This window comes from Lissotriton helveticus, chromosome 1_1 (assembly GCF_964261635.1).
Source record: "Lissotriton helveticus chromosome 1_1, aLisHel1.1, whole genome shotgun sequence".
Taxonomy (NCBI): domain Eukaryota; kingdom Metazoa; phylum Chordata; class Amphibia; order Caudata; family Salamandridae; genus Lissotriton; species Lissotriton helveticus.
Window position 1 is genome coordinate 412,629,621 of NC_136057.1, and position 25,486 is coordinate 412,655,106.

Below are 25,486 nucleotides of genomic sequence, written 5' to 3' on the forward strand. Positions count from 1 at the left end.
TAGTCGTCGATTCTCGGAACTTAGTGGAAGTAGCCATGCCGTATTTGGGCTGCATAGGCTTAGTCCAAATATGGTAATGATTTCTATGCCTATATAAGGATCTGGTAATTTATACATATATATGGCCATGAATCGGGAAAATTACACTAGGGTCCTAGATTCCTATACAACAAGAGATGCGTCAGAAATAGGTGCTGATGCATCGCGCTTCTTGAAGTTGCATCTCTTTTCCAGGTCCCAACAGCAGGAACAAACTCCAGAGGCCCACGAGGTGCCTGTTACTGTAGTAACATGAAACTTTTGGCAGATCAGAATTCCCAGCAAGGAAGTTCAGGGGAGCTGGTGGTAAACTCTTTGTGTCCCTGAAACTTCAAAACAGGAGGCAAGCTCTCTTGCAAGCCCTTGTAGATCTTCAAGCAGTAGACACAGCAAAGTCTTTATCGTCTCCTTGGCAAAAATAACCACTGCAGGCCAACCCTAAACAGCACGCACTGATCAGCAGTGGCAAAGTACCCAAAGCATCTATACCAGCAAAAACAAAGTCCAGCACACAGCAAAAACACAGGAGGCAGAGGCAAAAAATACAAGGGCAAACCACACCAAGGATGCCAGGTCTAACACTTGTTCAATCATTTTCTATCCACTGGAGTAATTATCTGCTCCTGGAAAACAACTTTGGCAAGACGTCTTCAAAAGAAGCACTATTTGGATACAATAGACCGTAATAGTTTTGCTGTTGCCTTTCCTGGCCAACTGCTAAAAGAAGTGTTAAGGGACCTTACTTAACACTTTGCTTAAATGAACCATTTTTTGGACCCTCATCACCCAGGTCCAGGCCAGGTAAGAATACTAAAATGTCCGTTCTATTGGTCTTTGCTAGGACGAGGAGGGAGGTCAATGGTCATTGTGTGAGTCTGACTTTACTTGATCATTGCCTGCTTCACCATCATTGACCAGGGCTTCCTGCTGGAGAGGTTGGATTCTACAAGATTCCAGGGCTTTGTCAAAATTGCTGCTTTCCTTCTGGATAAAGTCAACAGTAAATTTTACCTGCTTATTGGCCTGTGTCTTCAAAGTTAGGCCAGAGACTACCAGAGGTCAATTTTCTCCCTGTCTATTGTACCACTAAGTAGTCACTATTGAAGGTAGTGTCCTCCTCAGGAAGCGTTTTCCAGTACGTATGCAGATGATCCCCAGGACATATTTAAACTTACTGAACATCTGAAGATACAGTCAGTGGCAGTGAGCTGGGCCCACATCACTCTACCCAGTCATATACCCAATAAAGACAGTGCTTTAAGGCTTACAAACAATTTATCAGTGCTCTTCTTGCACAACTGTGACTGATACTGAATGCTAGTTTACAGTGCCACTAGACCGATTCAAGACACTTACATTTAAGAACATTCATACACTCAATGTTGATTTTACACCGATCAAACTAGGGTGTTAAACACAGAAAATGCTATATTTTATTAGAAAGTAGTGTCCTAAATTGTATATCCGTGCATTCGTCCAATCTTTACGCTTACATGGATTTGAGCCAAGGACAAATCTTCCAAAAGATTGCATACAATAGTGTTACACTAAATTGATTACTATCCTTTATAAACGTGAAGTATTTTAGCCCACAAGCTTTTCTAGAGATTTCTTTTTACTCCGAAAACGAAGAGGTGGTATTGTATATTTTAAATAACTATTCTCAGGAAAAACAACATTGTTGGATGGCACTTCCTAGGACTATAATAAGGGATTGACATCATAAGCCAGAGCATTAGAGGGAAGGGCTGGACAGGGCATCCTAAAGAAGAATGGCCTGCCTCCTTATGTCGCCTTTATCTATGAAATTTAGTTGCGGATTATACATTGCCCTTTGCCATTACGGACTTAACACATTTCCTAAAGAAGAGGGTGGGGGACAATGTTTATTTCTGGAGCTAGAGCAGCATTAAATGCACTTACCGGGCATTGTTGGAATAGTTATTGGGGTAACCAGGTGACTGGATAATGCCATTCTTTTTTGTCAAGACTACATCGGCACATGAGTCCTGAAATTCTGGTGAGGACAAGGACTGAACAGAGTCTGGAAACCGAGGCACTGAACAAAAGGAGAAATATTGTTAAGTTGCTTTCAAGGTGGACAAAATATACAAGCAGTGGATAATCTCATATTGCAATCCATTCCCACTACTCTTCAAAATGTCTTTCCAGCGTATGCTTACTTTTGCCTGTGTCTGTTTAACCAGCTCCCTCCAACCTGCAACTCTGAGTTTGGTCTCTGATCTCAATTTTTCTCTTGTCCAACTTGGACACTCTGGGCCTTGAAATTTAATATGATGCAGCAGACCTGCACATTATCGGACCTCTGCAATCTCATGTTGTATCCATCAAGCTGAGGTCGGATGTATATACAGTCTCTACTGTGGGTGGGACGTGCAACATCTATTTATACTGTTGTTGTGCAGCACACTCCTAATTGTAATACTACTGTGCATTTTTGTGTTTTATCTTGAAAGTGTGCCGTCCTCGGAGTTTAAACCAATAGTTCAGTGCACATGCATTACTGTTATACAGAAGTTCCTTTAAATGAACTATTAATGTTGTTATTTATAAAGATGAAGGCCAACTGTCTTCCCTACTGGTTCAAAACTCAAATCCTGCTACACTCTGTCCAATTGCCCTCCTTAGTTTCCGTCATCACACTGATTAGAAATTTCTCTGAACACCACCATTTTTAGGATAGGATTCGTGCATCGAAGCTCCATGGACATTTAGGATTAGTATGCAGTGTAGCCTCGATCATGCTCACTAGACCACCAGGGATATATTTGTGGTGAGTGGCCCCATGGGCAAGGGTCCCTTCCCTTATGGGAGCATTATTTGGCCGTTTCTGACCCCATGGAGGCAGATCGGCTGCTGATTAAATAAAAAAAAAAGTGTGTGGCCCACTAGGCCACCAGGGATTTCTGGCTTTTTTTGGGATGTTTGGGAGCGGCCCATTGGGCAAGGGTCACTCCCCTTTATGGGGTGTTTCTTGTGGCAGTTACTGCCCCCTTTGGGGGCAGATCGGCCATATGTTTTCAGGCCTATCTCCATACGCTTTAGGGGAGAACATATGAGCCGGCACAGTGATTCCTCACAAAAATATGGAAAATGTGTTTTTTCAGTTACATTTTAGGTTTGCAGGGGATTTTGGGTAGGAAAAAGTTGGGTGGACCACACAAGCCATACGTCCCTGGACTCCCATGGGTGTCTAGTTTTCTGAAATGTGTGGGTTTGGTAGTTTCCCTAAATGGCCGCTGAGCCTGGGGCCAAAAACCCAGGTGACCCCCTTGCAAAACCAGGTTGATTTGTGATGGGTAATTGTGATGTCTCCACAATATGTTTTGGGGCCTTCCCTGCCGTGAGCACTTGGCCCACCCACACGAGTGAGGTACCATTGTTATGCGGAGACTTTGGGAAATGTAGGGTGGGTGGAATTTTGTGGATCCTCGCAAATTCTAGAACTTTCCATCACAGAAATATGAGGAAAATGTCTTTTTTTATAGTTTGCTATTTACCTAATACACAATTAAAAACAATTGCAAGATGCTGCTCAGTTAGCGGTCATACTTAGAAGTTACAGGGGAAAACGGCACAAATGGATGTTTCTTTCAACTCATTTTCAATTTTTTCTATTTTCTATAAAAAAAACTTAAAGGATTTACACAAATGACCCCTGCTGAATTCAGAATTTTTTCTACTTTTCTGAAATGTATAGCTTTACAGGATCCATTATTGCTTTCATACCCATTTCTACCATTAACTGGAAGGTTGAAAGCAAAAAATAGGCTATGTCCCAGTAAAATGCTAAAACTGTAAAAACGTTTATTTTCTGACAATAGTCTGTCAGTCCCTGAAAGCTGAGGAGATGGTGATTTCAGCACCACAACCCCTTTGTTGATACCATTTGTAAGGGAAAAAAACCAACTCATTTGCAGCACTTTTTTCAATTTTTCCACCAAATCTTTTTTTTTTGTATTTTGACTAACTTCTGGGTCCCCTCCTGGGCACTCCACAAACCCTGGGTACCTTTATAATGCCCATGATGTTGGGAGAAAATGACAAATCTGGCATGGATACTTTATGTGGTCGAAAAGTTACAGGAGCCTAAGCACAAACTATCCCAAATAGCACAGGGGTTGTTAGGGGAATGGCTGGAGAGGCCTAGCAGTGAAGGGGTTAGGCCAGATCCAAATTTTCACTGCGCATATTTACACAGGTTTCAGAATTTTTTTATAATTATGCAAAGGGAAATTATTAATTTTGCACACCTCTACAAAATACCTGCCTGCAGATGTTGCATTTTAAACATGCTTTTTACAATAAGTCAGACCTACTTGTTTTTTTCATAACTTTTCACTATAAACAGATCACTCTTAAAAAGTCTGATATAACGTTTCCCAATGAACCAATACAGTCTATAACGTTTACCATTGGCTTGGCACTAAAGTGTGTAAAAGCAGGCAACTATTATAAAATTACACTTGTACAGCATTATACACAACAGAGAGTGTAACCCCTTTCAATAGGGCCAAACAAGAATTATCACAGTGAAAATCTCCTACGCTCAGGGTTTGCCAGAGTGAGTGGCTAATACCAAAACATTTGCCTACTATGGTAAATTGTAAGATTACATGTAACCAAATACCGTTCTACAGCTTGTAACATAGGTTGATAAAAATCTACAGTTAGAGGCCATTTGGCTTTAAAAAATGCTTTTCATAACATGTAAGCCAGGCCCAATGCAATTGTCATAACATTTCATAAAAATAGACAAGACTGATGGAATTCAGCTTACCTTTTCCCGGTGTATCAATCAGGCCTCTAGTTTGTAATGTTGGCTTATCAACATAACCAACCCTAGTACACTAAGTTTAAGCTTTCCCACACAAAAGCTATAAGATAAATTACTAATGTATATAATGATAGTTGGCAAAACAAAATACTGTTTATCCTGCAAGGGCTTATCAGGGATTCTCACAGTGCAAATCATTTATACCCATGGTTTCTCAGAGGGGTAGCCTACACTGAAACTCTTGCCTTATATGGAAATCTGTGAGATTTCTTGTAAAAAAATACCCATTTGTAGGCTTTAATGCAGAGTAATAGCGATTCACCCTTAAATGCCTATTGGCTTTAACAAATATTTTTCATAATAAAAATAAATAAATAGAAAAGCCCTAGGACATTTGGCATGATCAGGCCTATAGGTGTCATCATTCGCTTGTCTTCATAACCATATTAGGCTTACTGTACTAAGCGCAAGCTTCCCAACAAGGTAACCAACAGTCATACAATTACAAATACATAAAAATTACTGTTGACAAAGCAAAATACCATCTACCCTAAGAGCGCCTAATAAGGATCATAGTTCATATCCTCTTTCCCAATGGTTTGGGTGGATCACCCACACCAAAACCCTAGACTACTTTGATAATCAACGAGACTACATGAAACATTGTATCTGCCTACAGGCTTTAGAGCACAGTCTAACAATCCATCCTTAAAAGCCTATTGTCTTTAACCCATGATGTTCAGAGCAAGCAGGGAAGGCTTACTGGCTTTTTCATAATGCTTCATAATAAACAAACCATGAAATCTGGTGCTACCTTACCCCAGTTACCCAGTAAGGCCCATAGCCTTTACATCTTAACCAACAAATGCCTAGTCATGTGTACATAAACTGGTGACAATCATGCATAGACATATAAAATTAACAGTATGTCTAAAATTAGAGCTTTCAAAAATATACAAATCTTCTCTATAGGGCCTAACAACTATCATCACAGTGAAACCCGTGAGGATTTGTCAAAGTAGGTGATCAGTGCCAAACACTGGACTACTATAGCAATCCTCGAGATTAAGTTTAACATAATACCTGACTATCATTTGTAACACAATGTGATGATAACCAACTGCTAAAAGCCTACTGGCTTTAACAATATTTTTTGCAATAAATGAGGTAGGCCTACTGCCTTTGTCGTAGCTTTTCATAACAAGCATATCAGACCTATGGCATAAAGTTTAAGAGCACCAATCAGGTCTATTGATTTTTAGCATAACCACCCGACCTACTGTTTTACATAAACTGTTCCGCAGGCAACCCTCAGGCACACAGTCAAAATTTGACAGGTATTCAAAATTACAGTTGGCTAAGCAAAATACTTTTTCTTTTAAGAGGGGCTAACAAGGCTTCTAATAGAGAAAATCCATATCCATGGTTTGACACAAGGGATAGCCCCACCAATTCCTTTGCCAAATATGGTGAACTGTAAGATTCTATGTGAAACACATACATATCTGTAGGCCTTAAACCGGGGCAATTACAATCCACCTTACAATACCTATTGACTGTAACAAAGTTTTCAGAATCAATACATCAGGCCTACTGCCTTTTCAGAACATTTAATTAATAAACAAATCAGGCCTATAGCCATGATCATAAGCTTACCATCAAACCAACTCCTGTCTTCTGTACTGAGTATACGGTTTGCCACAATTAAAAAAGTGCATTACAAACACTCTTTGCAGTGGAAGCACACAGCTTGAGCCCAATCCAATCCTCTGCTCAGAAAAACCAACATGTGGGTGTAGCCTAAGCCCTTCTCAGTAGTATCCTGGACGTTTTTTGTTTGTGGATCACATGATGTGCAGTGACAGCTGCGCTGTCAAGGTAGCCGTAACACTGAGCACTGTAGCCCATTGCATCCCATACTGCTCTCTAAAGTCTAATGTTAATGGAAGAGGGATCTCTGCTCCTGCCAGAGGAAAACAACTCTATAAAGTATCTATATATCTAAGACACTTTAATTGCATTACATTGGCATATTATTGACCCAGAAAGTTCTAGCTTTATCCCATTGTAGGCTTGACTCAGTGTGTTAGTGAGCTTTCTCTAGGCAGCCATAGTGTTTCTGGTTCGTAAAGCTTGATAAACAATAGAAATGACAGCTGTGTGCAGGTGAAGTACATTTTCCGGGGAAGTTCTGCCCAACCAAAACATAGTCCTGTCCACCACCATGTGGGTGGAGCCAAAGACCCTCTCTGTAGTACTCCTGAAGTTCTTTTTTAGGTTGATCACAAAGTCAAGGAACAGCTGAGCAGTGAAGCCAGACCTAAAAAATGTTTTACCAAGTGATGAGTGGGGCCAAGCCTCAATTCAAGAAACAGGCTGAGCAGATCTGAACTGAGAATCCGATTTGAACCTGAGTATGTGTTGAAGCTGATCTCATTAAAATAAAATACACCTTGAGGAAATAGATTCAGGCATCCTAAAGGTTTCATAATTCAGACTACTGATGGACATGGTCCAAAGACCCTTCTGAGGGGAAGAAATAAAATATATCTTTAAAACCAATCCGGTCTTAGCTTTTCTGCAAATTAAAGCTGTAGTCGGATATCCTCAGAAGTCCTGCTATATTACCATGTCAAAGGGAACTTTCCATACACTTCCTGTGCCCAGCTGAAAACAGCTCCTGGGAGGGACTTTATTTTTTCTGATACATTAAATACAGAAACATTCTGGAGTGGTAGATATTAGCACGATAATCCAACGTAGGGCCAAGAGGCCTAGAAATATACTGGACTGTCGGGGCATCCGTCGCCTATGTCAAGAGCTCCGTTTACATTAACTGTATAAGTGTTGAATATTATACCGATATTACACAACACCTCCGCTCCTGGAAACCAGCTGGACAATCACAGTAGCTGCTATACAGAAATATAATATGCTGTTAATTTGCCTGCAATTCTTCCTATCTGGATTTACTTCATCTGGAAACAAATATCTTTAAATAAACACTGAATATTTTTAAATAAAACTGGTAACATCTACTATTGAGTGGCCAGAAACAGTTGCACCCAGCGTAAGGCACTTTAGAAAAACAAACATAAGTATCTCTATACACCTTTTGTCCTATTTCATATGCATGAAGCCAGTTGTCTTTAGTATCCATCAATGCTTGTTTTCTGTATAAGCCTTTTTTCGCAAAATGAACTCTACCATTAGTTTTCGTTTTTTTAAAAACTTGAAATGAGGATATACATTCAAGGAAAATACTTACGCAAACCCCCATATAGTTTATATTGTGCCACAAACCCATGTTTTCCATGAGGACTTGGCATGGTGGACCGGAAGTGTATTTTCACCAGAGAGGCATTGCTCATGTAGGTCTTATGTTCTTGGGTACCACATAACGTATCTGCCAAAACAGAAAAACAACTCTTCAGGTGGGTACAAACCTTCCATCTTTTTGACCCACAGCCCAAAAAGGCAATTGCTGAAGACACCATAGTGCCCCCCACTCCACACATCTCACCCGCTCCCCACAATATTCCTCTTTCAGCCAAGGGAGTTGTGTAAGTGGAAATTAAAAAATAGGGCTGTAATCATCACAGTATAATCAGACTGGACAGTATGGTTTAGGAAATTCATCTCCCTTTACATCCGATTTCACTGTAGCGATTACCATGATACTCCTTCAGAAAAACGTATATCAGCAGTGATCACACCACCTCTTGAAGGTAGCTATAGGCGAAGGTGATGCCATCTCCAACACCGGTGTGATATAAAATGCCATGTCCAATCAAGATCATGGAAAAGCAACTCTAGGAGGACATGGAAAGGCCCAGAATGGGCAGCATAAACATTTTGGACAAGGACATTCTACCAATGACGGACCGCAATGGTGTCTTCCAGAACATCTCTGACCCACTCTTTGCGACTGATGGAGCGTAAGTTGTTGGAAAACGGTTACCTCTAATAGTTCTCTTTACTAACTGTATTTACGACTATTATTGATAAAGTTGATATGATAATGAGGTAAAATATGAACGTGACAATGTTCAAGTGCATCATAAAAGTATGCAGTGTGTTAAAAACCCTTGATTTATGCTTTGCAAATATAAGGAAGATATACAAAATAAAATCCTGAGAGGTAACGTATGATATAAAGAAAAATAATGAATAAGATGAAGGTAAACGGGATATAAAATAAAACAATGTGTTGGAAAAGAAATGAAATATGCATAATGATGCTTCGGGATTTGCTAAAGAATCACAATTTACTGAAATAACAAATGCTAATGAGTTTTACAGTTTGAATTGAATAAGTCTGTAACGTATAGAGAAGCGTGAACATTAGAAATGACACGTAAATATTGTATTTTTGAAATGTATGTCTGAGAAGTTTTCCTAATGTGTGACAATTTAGATGTAGTGATTTGCAATTTATTTTTAATAATGAGTTTGGTTATAGTTTCATAGATATTAACGTGACATTTATTCAGCTAAATTTCATGTAGGCCTCAAAAAAAGTTATTCTGCAGGCCTGTGCAAGAATATAGAAAAAAAGTTATACTGAGCAGTCATTTTGAATACTTAGAACTTTTCTTGAAGTTGCTTTTTAACAACGGATGTTTCTTCCTATCGGACGTTGTATGCAGAGACTTTGTAACGAGAGATAGCAAACCCAGGTAGAGTACTCTACTTTTTGACAGAAAGTATATAAAGAAAGCTTCTTTTAAAAAATGTCATGGGAAGGATGAAAGTTTATTACAACTTTAACAAATTGGACGATATTCAAAACGGGTTAGCTAACCATCCGGATTTCTTAGATGATGTATTGATCACACCATGAGCAGACCATTGAAAGGCTCAAGGAGTATTCAACAATTTGGCTAAAAGAAACATTTAAAGGGGTATACAGAGAACATTTGGAGTATAATTGCTTTGCAAATGAGGAGCAGAGGGCGTGCTGAATTTCTTATTCCCTGCATGGCATGCTGCAGGACTGAACTCTAATTTTCCTTCAAGCTAAATTCTAAACTGAACTTTCCTGACTGCGAACTCGAAATCTGCACTTTGTCGGCAGGCAAAGTTAGAAGAGCTTAACCTTTCAACTGAAGGGTTACTGACTCCATCTGAGGCATTTTATGCTGAGGTATAAGGCCTACTGTAATATGTATGAGACTACAGATGCGTATTTGATGTATTAAACCCAACCACAAATGCATTTATTTCTTGCTTCTATCGATTTTATCTCATTCTTTAAAATCCTATTTCTCGTCTCACGATATACATTTTGTCATTTAGGGAATGAATGTTTGAAGTAGATATTATTGTTTTGGCAATTTCATATTCCAGGTCCTCATAGAAAGATTGCCCCACATTCTTTCAGGTTCTGGTCCCTATTAGCTCAACCAAATAATCATCAGAGGACCTTGTGTAAGTGATACGGTAATGAGATGAAAGTGTTGTTTATGGGCCTAGTTCATTGAAATTATGTCATGTAATGAGGAAGGTTTTTGGCACGCTTCACGCTTGATCAGTTTTCTTCTAGCTTGTCGGATGGTTGGTTTGACAAATTAGACCAGGATTTAAGGGAAGTGGCTAATGAGAATATTTTAGGTTGGTTAGTAATATATGGATTTTCATGGTCAATAGGAACAATATTATTCATTCGGATTTTGAGAAAGGACAGATTAGGACTTGTGATCACAGAAGAATATTGGTATTGTACATGTATGTTGTATTGAACTTAAGTCTGTTGAGTCTTAAGTACGGGCCTGCCAAGGCCTAAGATCCCAGGATACACCTATGGGCAGTCTTAGTGTGGCTCCTGTTTTGTGAGTACTGTGCAAGAGACGTCGTTGCCAGTGCTGAAGGAAAGGGAATGTTTGAAAGTACAACACGTTGGAATTGTTGTAGTGCACTGGAGGAGATTTTGAAAATGTCCTCCCTAAAGAGGGTGTGATCGCGCTGCTCGAGGTTCCCGTTGCAAGTAAATGAGATTTATTTGAGTGAATTGGTATATAGAATTCTTTTAGTGGAGCAGACAAAGTTATTTTATGTTATATTGTCTTTGCGTAAGTAAAAGAAAAGTTGACAAGACAGATTGTGAAGGGAGGGTCAGTCGTAGTGAGTAGTTTGGCTAGTGATGTGCTGCTATTGGTGGGTTGGCGTGGAGCCGCACTGGGATTGGTAGTATAGGAGCGAATGTTGATTGGATGTTAAAGATCAAAATACAGAAGGACATTATAGAAATACTAACATTTTGCCCCTTTTGGAGAGAAAAATTAAGTTTAAGATGTTAAAAACATTATTTCAGAAAGATGAGCCGATTTAAACTAGAGAAGGTGTTCCAGTACGGAACATTTAATGTATGCAGTTTGGAGAACCTAAGGAGGAACTTGAATGAATTAAAGCCTAATCCAAGACCTATGCAGTATGTGGCTCTCGAAGAATGGGAACATGAGGCTCATCGAAAAGAGAAGGAAAAATGTCAAGGGAGATATAAGAATACATGAAATCGATATGCAGAAGCAAAATGGGATTCCCAGAAAAATGTCTGGAGGGAAGACGTTGCAATTGGTCGACACATATATCCTGTAATGGTTTAGGAGAATAAAGGGGAAACATATAAAGAGTAAAGGAAGCATATCAATGGGCCAACAGAAAGGGTTTTCGAACTTACTGAAGAGAATCTAGATGAGACAGATGAATTATTAAACAATTTATTGCTAAACAAACCTCCACCATATAATGAGGAACAGCTTAGCTCAGGAACAAACCCATTTGTAGGTATATCACCAGATGCTCAATCTGCTAGTTTGGATCCTGCATATAAAAATATTTATTTGTCAGAAGATCAGATGCCAGAGAGAATAGGAGGTTTGAATACGGTTATGACAAATAGTCATGATGCGTTGTCAGTTCCAGTGACAATAGGTCCAATTGTTCCTTTATATCAAGCAGGGCGAGGGAATTAACAAGCTCATCCAATAAGGATTCCAACTCAAAATTCTGAAGGAATTAAGACCGGGCAGGAGATAAAATAGAAGACAAGGAATCAAAGAGCGTCTGTGTCCCGAGATAGGTCATTTTCAAGAGAGTGAGACAGGAGAAAGTGATCCAACAAATTCTGTTGTAATTGAGCCATTAGTAAGTATTTCAGAGAGGAGTTTAGAAACAGCAAGTCGAGGACAGCAAAATGTCAATAGAAGAATTTAGCAAATGGGAAAGCAGAGAATACATTCACAAAAGATTGGAGAAATGAGTGAAATTAATACTACAATAGGGCCATCAGCAGAGGAACTTGATAATTGGATTAAGGACATAGCACCAAATAATAGTGGAAGAAATATTGAAAATCAAAGTGATCCTATAGGTGTAAGTAGTTTAAAGTAGAACTAGAAGAAATTATAGCAGGAACCATAAGTCCAGACAAGTTAGGGGAATATTGTGATGAAGAATTACTCTTCATGTGCAAAGATATAACACGCAAAGCTAGGAACATTCATGAGAAATTTACAGTAGTAGCACAAAAATATGGGATGGATTTTGAGAAATCTGAAGCATTGCAGAGAACTTCCCGATTAGAATTTAGCGACAAAGAACTTTAGAGTTTGAATCTGTCAGGAAAAAGACTAAAGATTAAATAATTATTAATGACACAGAAGCATTGGACAGAAGTGGACAGGTGGGAAGGCAGATGGTCTAAAAAGAAGGAAAGTGCTGTTGTGACGTTACCCCTTTATCCATTAATGGAAAAGGAGGATGAAGCTACAGCTTATCCCATGCGAGAAGTGCAGTGGCGGCTCCTAGAGGGACTGCTGCAGGCAGGTGAGGGGTAGGGTGGGGGGTAGTAAATTCCAGCATACGGACAAACAGAGTCAAGAGAATAATATATAAAACGAATTACATTCCGTGCGCTGCATCGCCAATTGGCTTTACAGCGCATGCAATATAATTTGTTTTATTTATTTATTTACTTGACTCTGATTGGGCATATTCCGGAGTTTACTACACCCCACCCTTCCCCTCCCTGCCGCACTCCCTCGAAGAGCCGCTGGAGAAGGTCCATGTACCATGGAGTCATCAGAATATTTTGTCATTTACAAATGATTTTCTGAGATTGCGAGATAAACCAGTAGACTGATAAAAATAAGTTGAAAGGTTTCTAAGGTTTTCCTAAACTATTTAGATTCCTTATTTGACATGTTGGTTCCAACAGATTTATGGGTTGAGTGTAAGATTGCTGTTGACTGGCCAGAAGTGGAACCCCAAAGAGATCCTAAAACAGGTGTTCCTTCTACAGAAGTGATGAAAAAATATAATCAGGTCTGAACCTATTTGAAAGGGAATGTTTTCACTGAAGGAAACAGATTCTGTGAAAATAGATAGGACTACCCAAGAGCTGAAAGTCAGTGCATGCGTATAATGAAAGGTTACTATAGGCATTCAAACAGTATAATGGAATTGAGAACATGTCTGAGATATATATAGGACATTTTGTATATTGTGTAATATATAGACAGAGATCAGTGCTATGATTCAACGGCATTTAATTTGTTGGCAGATCAAAACAATTGATGAGATTCTTCATTATGCTAATTATTTTAGACAGGACATTGATTAACGTCACAAGAAATTAAAAGAAACTGATGCTATCCCAAACGAAAGCAGCAAAGAAAGGATATGTGGGTTTTGATACAAGGGAATGGACAGACTGCAACCGGAATGCAAGGTGTAGGAATACATTCTGGACAGAATTTGAAACCTCATGGGAGAGGACGAGGAGCAAATATAGAGGTTTTGGAAAAAATTATATGCGTGTCACATTTGCGACAGTTTCGACATTGGAGATGCAAATGTGTAAGATGAATTTGATGAATACACACAATGGGCAGATGAATGCAAATAAATGAGATAATTCAGACTCAAGTGAATAATGATAATATAAAGAATCAGACAATTATGAGATCTAGGGGTCAGAATCAGAATTTGCCTCAACCTCCGATGCAAAATTTTCATGGACAGGTGCAGAGATATAATGCGGATTTGGGTTTCCATACAAATGAACAGGTACATTCAAATGCACCGGTGGTTTCACAATATTTATTGCAGATGGATGACAGCGATTCAGATACATCTCAATGACGGTGACTGGGGGTTTTAGTACTTGGCGCATCCTTAGAGGTAGGTCAGACCGGCCCCTATGCGGATTGCAAGGTAAATGAAACATCCATTTGATTCCTTGTAGATACTGGTGCTACCCGCTCTACTGTGAGAACTGTGGAGATACCTAATCTACCCCTCTTGGGAGACCGAATGCAAGTTGTAGGAGTATCAAATCAATTGATTTTAACCCCAGTGACAGAACAAGTGTAAGTACAAATTGGAATGTTTGAGGAATTACATAGATTTGTGGTGTGCAATTCTAGTCCTGTGAATTTATTGGGCTGAGATTTATTATGTAAAATGAAATGCTCAATTTATTGTACTCCAGATGGGATAGAACTTCATACAAATTATGAAGATGTGGTGTTTAAAATGACGAGACTGAAATCTGAAGATCAAGGTTTATTTCCTTTACGGACTGAAAACAATTTACCCCTTGAGTTACGAGGAACAGTGATACCATGTGTGTGGGATTTTTCAGGAAACGAAATTGGATTGATGAAAGGAGTAGTTCTGATTCAAATCACAGTGAAACCAAATGCAGAATGCCCAAGAACACCAGCATATAATCTGAGTCCTGAGACTGTTGCTGGAATTACACTGTTAATTGAAACTCTAATTGAACAGGGAATTTTGAGAGAAATTCTGGGCAGCCCATGTAACTCACCTATCATGGATATTCGAAAACCGAATGGGAAATATGGAACTGTTCAGGATTTGCGGAAAATGAATCAGGTTGTGATACCTTGTCCAAACGTACCAAATCCTGCTGTTATAATATACAAGATTCCATGTGAAGCTGAATGGTTCTCAGTGATTGATTTGTGCGAAGCATTTTTCTCTATACAGTTGCATCCGGATAGCCAAAATTTATTTGCATTCCAGTTCGGAAATCGCGTCTTGGCTTGATACGAAGTTCTGCAAGGGTGTACACAGAGTCCCTATAGCTTTAATCAGATCTTGAAGAGGTGCTTAGACTCTCTGGTGATGCAGAACCATTCAGTATTGGTCCAGTATATAGATGATATGTTGGTTGCGTCCAGGACACGAGAAGCTTGCCTTAATGATACCATTGCATTGTTAAATCAGTTGGCTATGGGTAGACAAAGTGCCTCCAGCAAATCTTCAGTTTTACAAAAGAGAGGATCTCTATTTGAGACATCACATCGAAAAAGGTGTGGAAAAGTAAATTTTGCCATGTTCTGTGTCCCTACGCCTCATCCATCATATGTTATGTGTGCATGACCAATATGCATATGTTATTCCCCATTTCTGATTGAAGACGCAATTACAGTTGTGTCCACCTCTAGTATGTTAGTTTCCAGTCCTCGTGAATACTACGAATATCAGGCCTATGTAAGTAATGTTGCCACGTTTCTCAGTGTGCACGTTATTCAATTATAAAGTCCCCGTGTCCAGGCCTCAAAAGGGCCCGGACCACAGATTCAGCTCCTGTCTCCTGTCTCCTGAAAGCCTCGCTGAGGAGCGATACAGCCCCCACCTGTATCCTCGACCCTTCACTTACTTCCTGCCTCGCAGTGCCCGGTGCACCCCGGCTCTGCCTCTGAGCATGCCAAAAGTATGTTATAGTTCCTGCTATCAGTTCAGTCCTCCTCCTCTGCATTCCTAAGCTACTGAACTGCATCAATAGTTTCCGTCATTGTCTAGCCTTCTCGTCTCCACGTTAGAGAAATACTGTATTAATGGTCATTTAATATTCTTCACGCACTACATGTAGAATAATGCATGGTCCAGTCTTAGAGTCAAGTTAGCCTCTCCCCTCATGACTTCTAGTTCATATCAACATGTTCCCTAAACATCAGATACCAGATAGGGTTTAGGTACATGTCGCTCCGACCCTCCAGACTCTAGTCTCTGCTCCTAGCACAGAGTTCGTAGCCCCCAGCTTCTCCTAGTAACACGTCATTGCTAGTTTTCGCGCACCATTAGGTTAGAGGTCCCGGCTCCTTAGGTAGCCCCCTCCTATGTGTCCGCCCATTCATGACATATTCTGTTACGTTTTACATCACATGTCTAAGTAAACTCCCAGTTACACCTCTTTTTACTGTTATCTCTCGCGACTGTTACACGTCACGCCTTCTGCTCCACCCACTGTTACGCCTACTGCAATGTAATGCTATGTGTTTGCGCTATGTATATAAATGAATGTCTTGTTATTGAATGTTAGCGCGCTCATCCCAGACCCAGCCCCGGCAGCTGCCGGGCCTTGTCCTATTGCCTTGTTGTCCTATTCCTATGCAGGTTGTCCTGATCCTGTCCTTATGCTGTAATAAACCTGCAGAAACTCCTACTACCTCGAATCTTGACTCTTATTTATTGAGCTATCTGTTATGCTATAAGTCTAGTCAAAAATAGGGTATTATTTATTTATTTACCACATAATGGCGCCCGAATAGGGACTTGCCCTTTCCCCACGCGTCGGTGAAGCCACGCCGACCCCCTGACCCTCTGCAGTCGTGACGGAACCATACTGGCCAGTGCAGATATTTCTGCTTCAAGTATCCCTCAGGCCCACGGAGGAGACGGAGGAGGCGGTCCAGCATCCGAACGAGACGGTGGAGGAACGCGGCGAGTCCCGACCAGAGCCCAAGCCGAGAGTCCAAGGTCCGAGGTATCCGGAGGTCCACCCGTAATTGAAGTCCGAAGTCCGAAGTTCGTCGTCGTAGTCCAGTCCCGTCCGAGGCCTTCCGTTCCGTGCTGCCCGGTGAGTACCATTGCTGGGGTAGTGTCTAGACAGGGTCAGTCTAAATTGACTCCTGGTCCGTGGGTTGGTGGTACCCAAGCCCACAAACGAAGTGTTCACCTAGGTGGATACGGGTCTTGATGTGTTCCTTTATGGGACCGGTATGTTCCGTACTGTTACAGCAGTGCATCCAGTAATTCTAGTCTGTTCCGTTCTCGAGAATTCTGTTCTGTTTTCAGTATTTTCAGGTAGTATTCTGTTCGAACTGTTACTTATAATGTTGTTCAATGTATTTCCAATGTCGTGGTATGCCTGAATTGTTTTCCCAATTGTTATTGTTTTTCGTGTATTGTATTGTGTTCCGATTCAAGTTTAGAATGCCGTTCTTTTCCAAGTTACGTCAGTTAAGAACTAGAAAGGGTCTGCTGGAAGCAGCAGTTCCTGTTCCGCCTAGGGACAGTCCAGGTCACTTTATGTATCAGAAACATGGCATAAGCGCCATATTGTATCTAGATTTATGGGTAGAGTATACCAAACAGTTAGAAGAAAAGTATAGATGGCCCGTATCGGGTACATGGGATGCCGAATGTATCATGCGAGTAGAAGAAGCATTATGGAAAAAGAAAGCCAGACAGTCACAGAAAGATGCCATCGAGTTATGGCGTAAGGAAGCGCATAGAAGAACGGAAAAGGAAGTCAGAAAGTCAGAGTTAAGTAGAGAATCCCAAGAACGAGCCCAAGAAAGAGAATTAATCGAGATAGGTGAACAAGTCAAAGTCGAACAGTCAGACAGACAGAGGCATGCCCTTATTAAGGGTATGTATCCTCTTCTTGCCGAAGGCTTGCCAAAAGCGACCCCAGAGGCATCCAGTAATTTCCCGCCACCATTAGTTCCGACCAAGCTACGTCACAAACCGACCGCAGCTGATATTTTTATTTCGTCCTATTTGGACGACACAGTCCCCGAATATGCCAATCCTGTTCGCGCTCCACCAGTCCCTGTAAATCAGGCACTTCCCGTTTCTCCAGACACCGGAGTACCTGTTACGGTACCCCCGGGTCAGCCCGCCGTACAAGTTCAGCCCACGTTACAATTACCGACCCTGCAAGCACGAAGAATGTCAGTCGACGATTCTAGTCTAGGGGCCGCAGGAGGAGGTCCTCCTCAAACCCCGCCGCCACACAAGCGTTTATCAGCACTCGAATTACATGCTCAAGCATCACAGCGTACTCCTAAAAGTAATAAGTCTGTTACAGAAATCAGACAAGCCCTTAACGAATGTGTTTATGATCCAGTTCCAGGCGAATATAATATGGTTTTATATTCCGTACGTGTAAGGAGAATGACCGAGTATTTAGTCACCTTGCCAAATATGAAAGAAGATCTAGACAGAATATATCGTTTCATCCGTACAGGGGATGATCCAGAAAGTATTGGCGAGATTATGTCTCAAAGGAAAGCCGAGATTCAGCTCATGATATTAAAGTTCCTGATCAATTGTCTAATAAGAGAACAAGATTACCCGTCTAAAGATCCCGCCGAAATGAGAATCCTGACAAGGTGGAGTGATAATATAGCCGAGGGTAAGCACAAGACCATTAGTGCCATGGAAAGTATGTACAAGAAAATTCGTAAAGAAATAGTAAAGTTACACGAACAGCGTAAAGCAGCACAAGTATCCGAGAAAGAAAGTATCTCTGATCCTGAAGAGGAAGACGAGAATCCCGCCAGAATAGCGTATGTAGGAAATTCCAGATTTCCAGATCGCCATTTACGTCTAGAACCCAAGTCTATTTTTCATCATCCAGCACCAGAACGAGAGCCTCGCTCTCTAGAACAAGTATTTCAAGCTACCGATCACATTCTGAAATCACGAGTCGGTTACAGTGAATTAAGTACCATGCATGAACAAGAACTAGCCCGATCAGCAGTCCGATGGATTACTGATTCTACCACTTTTCCAGACGAAATAGTGGCACAAATGTTTCTGAAACTGCCCCCAGCCGAGCAACGACTGGTGGGTATGTATATGATCCAGCACCTCATTACCCTGTATGAGGGTCAACATTCTGATCCAGGCCCGTTACACGATATCCTGAACGAGTTACTCCAGTACAGATGGAGGGGTCTAGGTACCGATTTAATTAGTGTCATTCTAGAACAGCGCCACAAGTATAGAACGTTTTTGAACCCGCATTTTGTTCATGTCTCACCCCCAGAAAGTAAACCATTTTACATAGACAGACAGAATCCGTTACGAGAGGTCCACCCAGTCCAAGGGGCGGGTGGCGATATGCAACGAGTGTTTGTATACACTCCGATTTCAAAGATGGAACTTCTCGAGATGAAGAAATTAATTCCCTGTCATGACAAAGATCCAGCAGGGTTCCATAGAGAATTAAAAGACATGCTCCGTATGGGAGAATACACTTACCCAGATATCATTAAAATGTTAAAGGTCCTGCTACCCGCAGGGGTGTATGAAAAGTTAAAAGAAAAAGAATGGGAGGTGGGAGAGAAAAAGATCGATTGGACAGCTCTAGAAGCTGAAGACAAGGCACGAGTACCAGGTACCGGTCTTGGAGATAAATGTAAAGAATTACCAGAATTATTGATTCAAGTTTTACCCAGATTATTGACAACTAGAAAAGAAGACTGGGATGCAATCTCAGCCTGTAAACAGAAACAAGATGAAGACATTAGTGATTTTTATTCTAGATTCGAGAAATGTTTCAGTATTAATAGTGGTCTCAAGACAAGTAGTGAGTCATACCCTCATCTTTTCGTTACTAAATTAGTCGAGAATTCAAGTCCACAAATTAAAAACCGAGTTTTGAAAGTCGAAAGCACCTGGCAAGCAAATACTCCGTCCCAGATGCTCCAGATGCTCCAGTACCACCAAAATAGAATCAGAGAAGAGCAAGAACACGAAAGAAAACGTATGAAAGACACGAAAATGAAAGTGCTAGTTGCACAATCTATTCCTCAAGACAGTCAGAAGAGGGGTCCGAATCAAGCCAGTCATTCTGCGGCTCCCGTTAAAGGGAACTGCAATTATTGTAAACAGCCAGGTCATTTTATAAACGAGTGTGCAGTTCTGAAACACAATATAGCTACTGGTAAGACTAAAGAAAGACCACGTCCGCCGAGACAAGAACAAGTTTCACAGATTCCTCAGTCACAGAATGCACCACAGACAGTTACAGTACCGCAGCCTATTGCTGCAACACAGCACGTTACATCGCAGATGTACCAGTATGCACAGTCCGAGTATCCAGAGTACCAGTCATATTCATGAAACAGCCTAGAGAGGGAGGTAGGCTTGCCTCTCATCGAGATACCTGTAGACCAAGAAGGCCCCTATGTTCACAGTCAAGTATTAGGGAAAGACAGAAAATTTTTGATCGATACAGGGGCAAGTAGGACCACAATTAGTCATGCCGAAGTTCCAGGGGCTCCGCTCTCAGGCTCAAGAAATGTTTCCCTTGGATTTTCAGGAAAACCCATAGTTAATGAGATTTCAAAGCCAGTTACTCTAGAAGTAGGTCCATTGTCCCGTACTACTGATCTGTTACTTACTAAGTCATGTCCAGAAAATCTGTTAGGTATTAAGACATTGAAGGAATTAGGTGCAGTTATTTGCTGTTCCCCAGAGGGAATACGTCTGTTCCTACGTGACTTTAAGGGTCACTATGTATTACGAGATTTTGATTCAAGATTGTCTAATGTTCCGCAGCATTTATGGGCGCAAGGTCCAACTGATGTAGGTTACATGCAAATCACACCCTATCGTGTGACTCTCAAGCCAGGTGTAGTGTTACCACGAATCAGGCAGTACAGATTGCCACCTGAGGCTGTAGCAGCCTTATCCAAAATTATTGACGAGCTCATGGCTCAAGGAGTAGTTGTAGAAACTGACTCCAATGTATGCAATTCTCCGGTCATTCCAGTCATGAAACGTACTGATCCAAATGCACCCCCAGTATATCGATTAGTGATTGATTTACGAGAGCTTAATAAATGTATTATTCCTCAGTACCCAGTTGTCCCAGACATTTCTTCCCTGTTAACAGCCATTGATTCCGAAGCCATGTTTTTCACTGTCATTGACCTCAAGAATGCATTTTTTAGTGTTCCAATTCATCCAGACAGCCAGTTTCTTTTCGGATTCTGTTTAAATGGAAGGAGCTATATGTTTACACGCGCTCCTCAAGGTTTCACAGAAAGCCCTAGTATTTACAGTCAAGCACTCAAGAGACAACTAGACAACATTCACATGCCAACTGACACTGCCCTGCTCCAGTATGTCGATGATCTACTGATCACAGCCCGTTCTGAACGTGACTGCGAGCGAGCATCACTTACAGTTCTGTATTTTCTAGCCGAGATGGGGCACAAGGTGTCACCTTCGAAGCTTCAATTCTGTGTCCAGCAAGTGGTATACTTAGGACACTTGCTGTCCAAGAGGGGTAGGCAGTTGACACCCGACCGTATCCAGTTAATAGCGAGTCTTCCCCAGCCCAGAACCCAGAAGGAGGTACGTGCCTTTATCGGCCTTACTTCTTATTGTAGACAATGGATTCCCCAGTATGCATTTCTAGCCAAACCACTGATACAGTTAACGACACAGGAGGCAGCCGTATCGACTGTCCTCCCTTGGACATCTGACCATACACTTAGTTTCAATGAGTTAAAGAAAGCCCTATGTCAAGCTTATTTTTCGAGCACATTAGATCCAGTCGCCCAGGCGTTGCCTGCGTGCCTCAAGTCAGTTGCAGCCACAGCACTAGCTATCAGACAAAGTGATTCCATAGTTTTAGGACATTCCCTGACAGTACAAGTACCCCATTCAGTAGAAGTTCTTTTAAACCGAACACAAACTCAGCACTTGACAATTGCACGTTTAACAGGTTATGAATTGACACTGTTCCAGCCACACATAGAAATTAGACGCTGCAACGTTCTGAATCCTGCTACACTGTTACCATCAGTTAATTCAAATCCAGACCCACATGATTGTGTGGAAGTAGTTAATATTACGACAAAACCAAGACAAGACCTGACAGACATTCCGTTACCAGATCCTGACCTGACACTTTATGTGGATGGTTCATGTATGAGAACTAGTACAGGAGAACTAGTCGCCGCGTATGCAGTGACTACTGACACTGAAGTTATTGAAACACACCGTATTGATACTCTGTCCGCTCAAGCAGCAGAGCTAGTCGCTCTGACACAAGCCTGTATACATGCCAAAAACCTGAAGGTTAATGTTTACACAGATTCACGTTACGCATTCGGAGTTGTACACGACTTCGGAGTGCTCTGGCAGGAGAGAGGTTTTATGACTTCTCATGGAACCAAGATTCAGCATGGTCTCCTTATTCAAGCCCTGTTAGATGCCATACATTTACCGACATCTATTGCTATCATGAAGTGCAAAGCACATACGAAAGTTACTGACATTATTTCCCAAGGTAATGATTTAGCAGACCGCACAGCCAAGCTTACAGCACAGACTCCAGACATTCCAGTAAACATGACACATATTCCAGATCTGATTACATGCATGACAGTTAAGGACCCTACTCAAGATGTCATAGATATTCAGTCACATGCTACTCCTGATGAAATCAAGAAATGGTCTGTACAAGGAGGGGTCCAGACAGATCAAGGATGGTTAACGAAGGGTAGAGCCACATGGTTTCTCCCCGATTCTATGGTTCAAGTCATTATCAATACCGCACATAGTCCAGCACATTTAGGAGAAAAAGCTATGTTAGACAGTATCCAGAACATTTGGTTCAACAAGCATTTACGAGCTGCAGCCAAGCAGAAAGTCCGTACCTGTATGATATGTTGTCAGTTTAATCCAGGTAAAAGTGTCCCGGTGGAACAAGGTGGTTTCCAGCCCCCTGACCACCCTTTTGAGGTTCTCCAGATGGATTATATTCAAATGGAGCGATGTCGAGGTTTCAAGTATGTCCTTGTAGTTGTATGTGCTTTGTCCAGGTGGACAGAAGCATATCCAGTCCCAGATTACACAGCCGCGACCACTGCCCAGCAGTTGGTTCGTGAATTTTTCCCTAGATATGGACTCCCTAGAGTCGTATATTCTGATAACGGCCAGCCATTCTCATCCGAACTCATGAAACATGTTTCCCTTTTGTTAGGGTACCAGTGGAAGTTCCATTGTGTACGCCATCCAGAAGCAGCTGGACTAGTCGAAAGGCATAATCAGACTCTGAAAATCCGTATAGCAAAAGTATGTAAAGACAAGGGTGTGGACTGGTTAGTAGCTTTGCCAGTCGCTCTGTTTTACATGCGTATGGTCGCACATTCCAGATCAGGTCTGTCCCCGTATGAGGTCGTTTTCGGCCGCCCCCCTAACATGTGGGGTACTCCTAGACCCCGAAGTATTACCGATGTTTCATGTAATATGCTGACAGATTACCTAGCTTCCTTGATGTCTGCCCTCAACTCATGTCGTTCACAGGTTGCCGCCGCATTTCCAGACAATACCGAGGTGGCACCGCACGAGATCGTTCCAGGATCCTTGGTGATGATCAGAAATTTTGACAGATCAAGTCCGCTGGAACCACGTTGGAAGGAGCCACGTCAGGTCCTCTTGACCACCCGAACTGCCGTCAAGTTGGAAGGCAGGAAGGGGTGGGTACACCTCTCTCATGTAAAACTTTTCAAAGGACCAAAGCCAGTCTTTAAAAACATTGCCAAGAACATTTCCCAGGATTCGAAGGATTGCCAGAACATTGTTTTAAAGGACTGTCCCGCACCAGACTTTATTACAACCCCTCCCTTGTTAGAGAAAACTCCGCAACAGGAGTATAAGTTAAAGCTCAGGTCTAATAAGTCAGCCAGTTTGATTGTATAAGTCCTCCCCTAGGTGAAACGGTTAGACTGTTTCTGACATGTATAAAATAGACCCCCATAGTGAGAGAGTCAGTCGAAGTTCACTACAATGTATCGTTTTTCTGAGTTTCATATTATTTCTCAGCATAATGATTTCTTGCACCAGTTATGCTTTCTATCTGTGTTTTTCAGTTCCTCATGTCAATATGTCTGCTCATGCTACAGTAGAGCACACGTTTAGTGATCTGCCTCCTCACGAATATTCATACCGCCTCGCCATGCGTAATAATACATTCATCCGTATGTTACATTATTCACACCAGACCAGCAATGCCACTAATTGTTGGGTGTGTGGTCGACTCCCCCCTTTCCAGACACCGAAGGGAGTTCTGCCACTGTTTCCTTATCCATTCTCACACAATGGTTCGTGTGGAGCATGGTCCACGTTAACGTCATCCTCAACAGATATGTCTTTTCTTAACAGTACATGTTTCCCAGACAAGCAAGGTTTCCCCCACAGAACAGGTTTAGATTTAGAAAATGAAGTATATAATTTAGGAAATTATTCGTCGAATTTCATGGTTCTGAATGTTCAGTCTGATACTACTCCAGACTCACCCGCTATTTCAGTACTACCAGTCAAAGGCGAATTATGTGTCCGTAGTTATGGTTCTGTACATATAGGTCATAGTGAATGTACTACTGTTATCCAGTATAGTGACAGTAGGAAATCTATTTTTATAGCTTCACGTCATTCTTATTTTGTTTGTGGTCAAACTGCATATGTCCGTCTGCCCCTCGATTGGGAGGGAACCTGTTACATTGCCTTCCTACTGCCACCTGTTTTTCTAGCCCCACCTGACTATCATAGGAATTCTTTCTTAGTACACACTAGACACAAGAGAAATCTCCCGATTATCGATTATACTGAAACCGCCGCAGAGCAATTCATTGATATAGATAAAGGTGTTTTCCCTTATTTAGGTACAGTTGTAAATAGTAAGCTTATTCGTAGGTTAACAAGAACCCTTGAAGCAGTAGTAGATGAGACTGCCTCCGCTCTAGGTAACTTAACTGAAGAGCAATCCTTTATGAGAATTGTCGTTTTACAGAATCGTCTCGTCCTTGACGTCATACTGGCCGATAGGGGCGGGGCCTGTAGAATTCTCGGATCCAGTTGTTGCATTTTCATTCCAAATAACGCGCCGTCTGTTTATTCAGCTATAACCAGACTCCATAAAATTGCCCATCTGTTACATCAAGATCCAGGCACCTGGACATGGTCCGGTTGGTTCTGGAATATAATTTCCGCATGGGGATGGAAAGTCCTGTCCTTCATAGGTATTGCAGTAGCGATCATATTTAGCTGCTGCCTCTGTATACAATGTGGCCCTGCGATTTGCAGCATGTGTGCTACCTCTTGTATTCCTAGTCCCAAGCCCCGTTCTAAATCCCGTTCCAAGACAATTCGAGACGAGCAAATGGTACTGTATGAAATGATAGACGGTATCATGAATATTGATGTTTCCTGATGGAAACGTAGTGACAAGGAGGGAATGTGGAAAAGTAAATTTTGCCATGTTCTGTGTCCCTACGCCTCATCCATCATATGTTATGTGTGCATGACCAATATGCATATGTTATTCCCCATTTCTGATTGAAGACGCAATTACAGTTGTGTCCACCTCTAGTATGTTAGTTTCCAGTCCTCGTGAATACTACGAATATCAGGCCTATGTAAGTAATGTTGCCACGTTTCTCAGTGTGCACGTTATTCAATTATAAAGTCCCCGTGTCCAGGCCTCAAAAGGGCCCGGACCACAGATTCAGCTCCTGTCTCCTGTCTCCTGAAAGCCTCGCTGAGGAGCGATACAGCCCCCACCTGTATCCTCGACCCTTCACTTACTTC

General features: G+C 41.5%; 1 protein-coding gene across 1 annotated transcript in view; it reads right to left on the reverse strand.

The window, feature by feature from the left end:
- The window catches only part of OVCH1 (ovochymase 1), a 1,371,455-nt gene that overhangs the window by 376,532 nt on the left and 969,437 nt on the right, over positions 1 to 25,486 (reverse strand). Inside the window, exons 23-24 of the mRNA XM_078673763.1 lie at positions 8,106 to 8,243; positions 1,963 to 2,098 (exon numbers count right to left, since the gene is read on the reverse strand). Of these exons, the coding sequence (XP_078529889.1) occupies positions 1,963 to 2,098; positions 8,106 to 8,243 (274 nt within the window). The remainder of the gene's footprint in view (positions 1 to 1,962; positions 2,099 to 8,105; positions 8,244 to 25,486) is intronic.